Here is a 10,475-nt window from a genome sequence, read left to right on the forward strand (position 1 = left end):
CACCAACTAATTCAGCTGTAGTTTTTGAGAATATCACGTTAATTAACAAATTAATCGCAATTATTATTAGTGATGCAAGCAAATCCCGATGGAAGGTTAGAATATATTATTAGCTTAATTAATAAATAATATTGCCTTAAAAATACCATTTCTTACACAATTTCATACACAAGTGAAAGCATATTTTGCGTGTAAAGATTAAGAAAACAATAGAGTAGTTTAATTAAAAATATGCTTAATTGCAGTCAATAATATGTTTATATCTGTCCGTTATCCGGCAAGTAGATTAAAAAAAAACAAACTGGAATTACAATGAGAACGAGATTCCTTAAGACGTCCGTTCTAATAAGCAGTATATCCCAGTTAAACGAAAACTATCCGAGAGATAGTAATAACAGAGGAGGAATAACGATACACATCGGATTCTTAATTAAGTAGTTATTCGTTTATTAAAAGAAGTGCGGCGAAGACGACAACAACAATAATAATCTATTTGCCACAGGGACGTCGGATGAAGGGCATATTACAAAGACAGAGAAGAAAGAAAATTTGAGGAACCCTTAGTTTCTCTGTTATGACTTGCTCTCTCAGCATAAAAAAATCGGCATAATATCGGCCTGTCGAAATGGTAACGATAATAATAACATTGATAATTTCACATATTTTCTAATACTAAATTCTAACTTAATCACATAGCGAATTTTCCTTTTCTTTTTTATACTTGTAGAAGGGTAACTCAATACGATAGCATTCGGTCTGGTTCTTATTTTATCGATCCGAAGATAAAAAAAAAAGTTCTTTATTTGCGTCAAGGGCAACACACACACATACACACAATATATATATATATATATATATATATATATATATATATATATATATATATATATGAATTATTCTAGTACATTGGTGAGAAAAATAAACAAAATGACAAACGCCTTACGTAGTATTAATCTTCTATTATAATCTCATTCGCATCTAGGATGCTTTACAGGATTATTAAATCAACTCCAATACTTTTATTTTATTTTTATTTTATCGATATCAGAACGATAAAAAGCGAAGTTACCTGGGTGGCCGTGAATTACAAAATATAAATAAATCAATAAATCTAAAAGAAAGAAAAATCGTATATGCGTACCTTCGGTCTTTTCCATTCGATGCTACGCCTTTGTCCACCATCCAAGAAAAGGGAAGTGTTATCGGCTGGAAATTCCGGATCTTCAAACAGAATACCTTCTTCTTGGCATTTTTTGACTATCTCGTCATAATTCTGTTGTTCCATACTGGCAAAGGGGTTTTCCCTTTGTTTCCTGGACGATCTTCCAATTACACTGTGATGTCTATCACCTTTCCCAGGTAATCGGATACTAATTCCTTCACCGCCCTTTTGGCCAGGTAGTTGTATAGGTATCTTAAAACCCCCTAAGCCAGAGTCACCGAAGTCAATGTTAAACTGTCCACCACTGCCCATGCTAAATGTATTGGAGCCACTTTCACCCACGCCGAATATTTTAGAAAAACTTTGAGAAAACATATTTGAAAAATGCAAAAAGAAGGATAATAGGAAGCTAGTACTCCGAATAAGACTGGAGTAAAAATGAGTCGGTAGTGGTGCTACTGTTGATATATTTTAGTTTAGTGCTGTGTAGTTGCTAGCTTATGACTGATTGGTCGACAACAGCCCAAGACAGACCGCCACACCGACAGACAGCTATTTTACTTAGTTATGTATCGCTTTCCTTCTGGCGAAGCAGTCATGTGAAATTAGGAGTGTTAAAGCAATAAGAAATACTAATGCTGAGAGGGAGAGAGAGAAAGGACGAAAAACAAAACTAACTAGGTAGAGAGCGAGAAAGAGAAAGAGTACTAAGGAATGACAAAGAAAGAGAGAGATTAGACACGGTGACTGAGAGAAAGACAGAGGTCGACACGGTGCCTGTGAAAGAGAGAGAGAGAGAGTGACGGCGTATTTGAGAAAAAGACATAGATACTGGAAAGGGAAAGAGAGAGAGAGGTAGAGAATGTGTGTGTGCGTGTGTGTGATTTTATTAGCGAATGTGTTTACGAGTTTGTTAAAATGAAAACAGAATCACATCGTGTGTAGAAGCGAAGCGATAGAAGTCAATATAAGAACCAATGAGGCAGTCGCTACGTGCTCGTACATTTAGCAAGAAATAACAATCGAATTTTCTTTAAATTACACCTTATAAACTTAAAAAAGTAATCGTATTATTATTATTATTAAAGCGCGGTGAGCTGGCAGAATCGGTAGATTAGCTTAGAGGTATTTCGCCCGTCGCTACGTTCTGAGTTCAAATTCCGGCGAGGTCGACTTTACCTTTCATTCTTTCTGGGTTGATAAATTAAGTACCAGTCAAATACTGGAGTCGATGTGATCGACTTTCCCCCCTCCCCCAAAATTTCAAGCCTTGTGCCTATAGTAGAAAGGATTATTATTATTATTATTATTATTATTATTATTATTATTATTACCGAGTGAGAGAGCAGTGCATGCCATCAAAGTGACACTGGGGTAAAATATATGAAGCCCATTATACCCATCATGACGACCCATCTGATAAGGGTACACCAGGCACATGCATCACAACCATATGTGCGTGACATGGTGATCTCATATCAAGATAAATAGCGCATGACCTTGCAGGTGGGACCCAGTTAAAATTTTCTTCATGCTAATTAGCCCATCCCGCTCAAAAGGTTCCTGAATAAGGGTTGTTTGAGTATGTTGAACGAAACACCCATGTTTCCAAAGGTGAATTATCCAAACTCCAAAGAATTCCTCTCAACACATGGCTATGATGCTCCCCCACTACTTCTGCTCGTGATCAGAGATGCACATATCGTCAACCACTAAGGGATATGCTCAACTGGTTAAGGTCAAGTAACTAACAAGCAAGTCTGTGGTATTGAGCAAAATATTTGCTGTAGCCCATCTTTTTATATCAAGACAAAACAATGTACATGATAACACTTCCAATCAGTTAAGATAAGAAGCATGAGAGCCACTACCTGGTACTGCATCTGGGCATTTATTATTATTATTATTATTATTATTATTATTATTATTATTATTATTATTATTATTATTATTACAGGAAACAATGGCTAGGTGCACGTAGGGTAAATTGGCTGGTTTAGATGGTCTGCCCTATGAGCTTTACGCTTACATGCCAGACTTGTTCCGTGGCCTCTTGGCAAACGTTTACTGCAACTGGCAACAAAACAGAATTCCCAGTTTTGTGAGCCGAGGAGCGGTGGCTTTGCTAAGAAAAGATCCGAACAAGGAGGATTGTATTGACAACTTTAGACTCATAGCTCTGCTGAATGCAGAGTTCAGAATTTTGGCCAAGGTATTAGCTACGAGGTTGGCGCTTGTCATCGGTGATCTGGTAGGAGAGGCACGGACATGCGCCATCCCGAAAAGATCCATCCACGACAATCGCCACCTTATGCGATACATCATTAAGAAAGTGGCTAAAGAACTTGGCACGGGTGTAGCCCTAATCAATTTAGATCAATCTAAAGCTTTTGATAGGGTCGACCATCTATACTTGATGGTGGTCCTCAAGGCGGGCAGTTTCGGGCCTGTATTCAGGGGCTGTAATGCACAGCGACATCTATTCAGTGGTCAGAGTGAATGGTCAACTCTCAGAATCGTTCAACATCATGCACTCAGTCCGGCAAGGTTGCCCCTTCCATCTCTATTGTATTTACTGACTCTCGAGTCACTACTACACAAATTGGAAGTGTTGAAAGGCATCCCGCGTGACTTAGGATGTGGGAGATGCGTGTCGGCATATGCCGACGACGTCACTGTAGTGGTGTCGGATGATAAACACATAGAAACGATCGGCATCGTTCTCAGTGACTACCAGGAAATATCAGTGGGCTTGCAGCTCGGCACCTAGAGAAGCAAGTCCATGCTAACCAACTGCGTCGTTGGGCGCTGAACAGACGAATCGGTTAAATTGCTCGGGGTTTGGTCCAGACCTCCAGATGGACAAAAATTGGGGCGAGATAACAAACAGAGTAACTACTCTTACCCAGAAATGGGCCGAGAGAAAGCTGTCTCTGAAAGGTCAGGCGTATATCGCGTTCGTCATCTACTATCGCTTGACTGTCGTGCCTTGTTCTGGGCACCGTCTGATTAAGCTGGAGCGTATACTCTTCGGCTTCTTGTGGAGGGACCTCGATGATCAGGGGGTCTATCTGTTGTCAACGCCCGTTGAGTGGTGGCCTGGGCATACCGTGGTTGATGATGCGCAGACATGCGCTGAGGCTACGACATCGCCAGTGCTTTTTTGACGGTGAACAGATGTCGCTATTCGCCAGACACGTATTTCCACAGCTAAGTTTCCTTAACGGAGCACTAGTCCTGGTTAAAAGAGAGACCGAGATGAGGCATTTGGAAAGTGCTACATCATAGAGAGAATGGATAACAAATCTGGTGTCGGTAGGGCTCCGATCAATTTAGATCAATCCAAAGCCTTCGATAGGGTCGACTGTCGCTACTTGGAAGCAATCCTAAAAGCAGCCGGTTTCGGACCCGTTTTCAGTGGCTGGATCGCAGCAATGTATAATGGTACTTGCTCAGTGGTAAAAGTAAACAACCTTGTCCCAGTCCAGGTTTGGCCGAACTGGAGCGTTTACTTTTCTGCTTCCTGTGGAAAGGACATGTTCTACTGGTCAGGCTATCCATCTGTTGTGCCAGCGCCCTCTGGGTAATGGGCTTTGCATGTCATGGTTGCAAATGGGCAGACACGCGCTACGGCTACACCACTAACAGATTTTCAGGGACGGTGAGCCGGTGTGTTTTCCGTTTGTAAGACACGCGTTTCTGCAACACATCTTTTTGACGGAGCTGCGATACTGGGTAAATAAAAGACCAAGATTAGGCACCTGACATCTGGAATACCCTCAGGCACTCACTGCTTTCTACCAGTCGAGCAATATGGTCGGTGGAAGTTCTACAGTACCAATATATAGACATCTAGTGTTGCGTAGGAAAAATGATGTTCTTGGAGAAACTCTAGGCATTGACAAGGGTGAACTAGCTGGTCTATTTCGGAGGACTTTCAGGCTCGGTACTACCATGGATAACTTTTCCAGAACCCCCTAGCTTTACAGTGCAACTGAGGAACAATGACAGTTCAGGATATTGCCAGATTATCCGTGACTTTACAAGTTTTCCACAAACGGAAAGTCAACATCAAATTCTCCTGGGAAGATATTGTGACATTTGCAAATGATGTCAGGTCTGAAGAAGTCATAGAAGATGATGTAGTTGAGTAGCTAGTGCACCATAGAGAATGTTATGTAACGAGGAACTGGTGTTGTGAGAACAAGAGCAAGCGATGAAGCACTCGTCAGCGGGACTGTCCGAGATGCGCAGAGAGTGAGGAAACTGTTCTGCACGCACTCGTGCAGTGTCCGAGTATTACTGACTTTTGGAGTTATGTCGAACAATTGTTAATCACGTGTGGGACGAATTTGACTATCGGCCGAATCGATCGTGAGGATCGCTCAACTACCTACCTTTAACAAGGCAAGGGAGGCAGTGTTCCTCTGTCCAGTGACCATGGCGAAAGAGGTTGTGTGGTGGTCGAGGCTAAAGGAATTAAGGAAAGACATTCCTCTTCTGTCAAGCTCTCATTGACTTTTTAAAGTTCCACTTGAAAAGGAAAGTAAGAATGGCGAGATAAGTGCTCTCCTCCGGTGAATTTGTGAACTAATGGGTAACTGTGACAAAAATGGTTAGATTGAATGGCCCCGCTCTAAATATGCGACTGTACATTAAGAGCAGCAGAGAGGGCTTGTACTTTCCAAGGTCAAGGTAATCCTGGATCTGTGGGGTTCCTTGATTGACTCTATTTGGAGTTTCTCCTATATCAGGAGGACTACATCGTTCCTGTTATCGGATATTTTGTATACCAAGTACGCTTTTATCTCATTTCACTGTCTCTTCCATTTCTTTCTCTCTTTCCCAATACATATTGTCGTCTGTCCTCGTGATGACCCCATCGTCTATGCCCCTGTGGCTAATAAAAGAAGTCATCATCATCATCGTCGTCATCGTTGTTATTATTATTATTATTATTATTATTATTATTATTATTATTATTATTATTATTATTATTATTATTATTATTATTATTATAAGGGCGCACGGCCTATTGGTAAGGGTGTTGCACTCACGATCTAACGATCGTGATTTCAATTCCTAGACCGGGTGGTGCGTTGTGTTCTTGAACAAAACACTTCGTCTCACGTTGCTTTACGATCACTTCGACACCTGACGCGCCGTACACCATGCACCTGTTCAGACAACGTCGATTTGATGGACAAAGCGAGCTAATAATGTGCGGCACGAACATTTGATCGCTATAAACAAATCATTTGTGCTGGTCGTTCGGCAACATTCTCAGTACAATATGTATTCGCAAAAAATATTTGAACAGAAATACGTGAAGGACTAAATACGAATCATAATATCGTAACAAGTTACGTTCTTACCACAAGAAAGATATTGGTTACTGTGTGAGGGATGGAGGTGGATTGAGAGTTGCTGAATGGATGAAGGACACCATCCTTTATCTTATCATCATCAGAAGCATGTACTTCAGGGGCGAAGAACTAATCCAAAGATGTTTGATGTCTATGGTGTGTTATGTCTTTGTACAGCTCGGTGTAGTAATTGAGTTCACTGTAAACTCCTCTATGTTGCATTCTTGGTTCAGTTTGTTATCAACAAAAAATTCCAGACCTTCCTCTATAAGTGCCAACCCTTTGGTAATACTCTTTCCAGTCAATTTAGGTGAAGACGGTGGAATTCCTGTATTCTCAACCGTTTTCACTGCTTGCTCTTGTTCTAACAACATCGGCTCCTCGTTACATAACATTCTCTATGTAGCACCAGCATTAGTACGGACGACATGCAGCTTGCAAGATTAGAACCCCCAAGCTCGGTTTTATGTCAGGAGCGGAGGAGTTAAGAGATCAGGGAAGAACAGATTTCTTGTGTAGAGAGGCCACATAGCTACTCACATTTTAGAGGAGAGGGTGGGGTGGAGTACGGGGTAGAGTATGAAAGAAATAAAAATATCGGTGATGAGTTACAAATGTGGACACCGAAGGTACGAAGTGAGTAAATTTATTTATTTACCCTTTCGTGTTGAGCTCACAGACGTTGTATTCATGTAGACTGACTTTAATTTCATGATACCAATTGGCCATCGTTAGTCGTTTTGAGTTTACATTTGTTTTGCTTGTTTACAACATTGTAGACATCGATGTCATCATTTCACCTGTTTGTTTTCTTCTCTCTTTCCTTTCCTTTTATTTATTCGTTTATTTTATTTAGTGTTTATTTAAGACTACCTCCCTCTTTCTGATCGTTGTGTATAAAAAATGTAAGGAAAATAACATTTTCCTTACATTTTATTCACAAGGAAAATAAACATTTTTTTATTATGGTTTAAGTCTCTAGAATTTGGTTTCAGCTGTATAGACTAATTATAAGCGTACAAAGAACGAAGAAAAATGCGGGAGGGTAGGTATGTAAATGATAAACAAAAAATAATCTTGTTTAGCGGCATTTTGTCCGTCTTTACGTTCTGAGTTTAAATTCCACCGAGGTCGACTTTGCTTTCATTCCTTTGGGGATCGATAAAATGAGTACCAGTTGAGTACCAAGGGTACTTACCCATTACCCCGAAATTGTTGAGCTTATGTTAGAATTTGAAACCAATCTTGATAAATTTCGAATCAACTATCTAAGGTTCTACTGATACTAGTATAATAATAGTAGGAGAATCTTATGAATGTGAATAAATGTAATTACATACTTACGGATACACACAAGTATATATTCATACACACACGCGCGCTCATATATGTACATACACGAACTAATACATACGTACACACATGCATCAATATACGCAAATATATATACGTGTGTGTGTATATATATATGTATGTGCATGTACATACACACACATATTCACATATGTACACATCCATGCACGAATGTATATATATATATATCTAAAACTAGCTTAAGTGGGGAAGGATAATATTTATTTTGTGTGTTTGTGTGGTGCATTGTTGCCAAACCATTCGCTCTACGGTTTACACTGTGTATATTGTGGTATGCAGACTGATTCAGTAACTTGTCTAAGTATCGTATCATATAGATTATGTAGATATAATACTCCTGCTGATTCTGTTGACTGAACCATTGTATTTATTTAGTGTGGTCATTTCAATATTCTCTGTATCATTTGCTTATACAACGAGTAATCTCTTCTCTATAAGTTTCAGGGAGGTAAGCACATGTTTCTTAAAGGGACGGTATAGAGTATTTTCTTACTTTACGGTTGAAACGTCGGTTGGGGGCAATTACCTTCACCGAAGTCCATGGCAAAAGGTAAGACTTACGGATAATCGATTTATTAAATCGATTATTTATCTATTTTTCTATTCTCTCTGACTTTGATTTGAAGGTTAAATTCTCGACTCTCATTATATTTTGCTGTTTCTTGGGAGAATCATTATGCCAATAATAACACACACAGAGAATGGAACATTCTCTTTTTTATTGTTTGCCAATTCGTTAAATATCTAACCAACTAACTAATCAATCGTTTGTTTAATGTGCTGGTTATACAATCAATTGATTAGTCAAAGTCCTTTCGGCGCCATTCGCGACCTTTTCAGTGAGTTAATGACTTCCCGTCTCACTCCAAGGTCTGGTCTGAGTCTGTCTGAAAATTGGTCTTATGCTTGTATATATGCATGCTTGTACGTGTGTGAAATCTCGCAAACCAAATACAAAATTTCATTATATTGTTTTTAGCCAATTCACTATTATTATATCATTATTCACTATTTAGCCAATTCACTATCAAATATTGTCTCGGATACATTATTATTATTATTATTATTATTATTATTATTATTATTATTATTATTATTATTATTATCATTTTTGTTGTTGTTTTTGTTGTTGGTGGTATTATTATTACTATTATTATTATTATTATTATTATTATTATTATTATTATTATTATTATAATTTTTGTTGTTGTTTTTGTTGTTGGTGGTATTATTATTATTATTATTATTATTATTATTATTATTATTATTATTATTATTATTATTATATGTTTGTCTTTTGCTTTCAGGAACATACATCACATCCATATACGCACGACATAGTAATCTCATATCAAGATAAACAGCGCATGACCTTGCAGGTGGGACCCAGTTAGAATTTTCTTCAGGTCGAGTAGCCCATCCTGCTCAAAAGATTCCTGAATAAGGGTTGTTTAAGCATGTTGAACGAAACACTTATGTTTCCAGAAGTGAATTATTCAAACTCCAAAGAATTCCTCTCAACACATGATTATGATGCTCCCTCGCTACTTCTGCTCATGATCAGAGATGCACATATTGTTCTTTGCCTCTTTAAACATTTTGGGACTGTCTTTATGTATGTAGCCTGGCAACTGTATCTGAGAGATAAAACGCTGAATGCATTTTAGAGTTAGCTTTATTCTTTTTATCTATTTTTCTTGTTTCAGCCATTGGACTGCGACAAGGGTTTTAGTCAGACAAATATATCCCAGTGTGTATGGGTTATTTTTTCAAAGTATGTTACTAATTCTATTCTTTTCTTTTTGTTACCGAACCGCTAAGTTACGCGACGTAAACAAACCATCATCGGTTGTGAAGCAGTGGGTAGGGTGGGGGTGACAAACACAGACACAAAGGTACACAGACATGCATACATATATAAATATATAAATGTATATATATATGTATTTATGTATGTACGTATGTATGTGTCTGTCTGTCTGTCTGTTTGTTTGTCTATCTATCTATCTATCTATCTGCCTGTCTGTCTGTCTGTCTGTCTGTCTATATATATCTCCATTATTTACAATGGAAGGATAGGTGTCCTCACCTTGTTTGTTTTACCACAACGTTTTGGCTGATGTACTCTCCAGCCTTCATCAGGTGTTCTGGTGGAATTTCGAACCCAACCCTTCCACCAGAACACTTGATGAAGGCTGGAGAGTACATTAGCCGAAACGTTGTGATAACAACAAACAAGGTGAGGACACCTATCCCTCCATTGTAAATAATGCACATAATTCCTCATCTCAAAAATACAGAATAGTATCTATCTATCTATCTATCTATCTATGTTGTTTATCAATCACTACTCCGAATTTCATAGACACGCTCGCACGCACCAGCCTAATTTTGTAGACGTTCGTTTGCCTAATAGATCAGGCACGTGCTCAGACGTCTGAATAATGACTGAAAGCTATTAACTGCTCAAGTGCAACCACACACACACACACACACACACACACACACACACACACGCAATTTTTGTTGAATTTTTTGTTGTTGTCATGATGCCATAATCAATTCAAGATAGT

General features: G+C 38.6%; 1 protein-coding gene across 9 annotated transcripts in view; it reads right to left on the minus strand.

The window, feature by feature from the left end:
* The window catches only part of LOC106879700 (calpain-9), a 154,712-nt gene extending 152,769 nt beyond the window's left edge, over window positions 1–1,943 (minus strand). For 5 of the 9 annotated variants that reach the window (XM_089360311.1, XM_089360308.1, XM_089360307.1 and 2 more), the window contains exon 1: window positions 1,142–1,896. In XM_089360311.1, the coding sequence (XP_089216437.1) occupies window positions 1,142–1,537 (396 nt within the window). In that variant the 5' untranslated portion in view covers window positions 1,538–1,896. Of the gene's footprint in view, window positions 1–1,141 lie in introns of all 9 variants that reach the window. The other 4 variants (XM_089360309.1, XM_089360306.1, XM_089360303.1 and 1 more) reach the window with 1 other exon arrangement.
* Window positions 1,944–10,475: the final 8,532 nt, after the last annotated feature.

The sequence above is a fragment of the Octopus bimaculoides genome, chromosome 11 (genome assembly GCF_046866305.1).
Source record: "Octopus bimaculoides isolate indiv1 chromosome 11, ASM4686630v1, whole genome shotgun sequence".
Taxonomy (NCBI): Eukaryota; Metazoa; Mollusca; class Cephalopoda; order Octopoda; family Octopodidae; genus Octopus; species Octopus bimaculoides.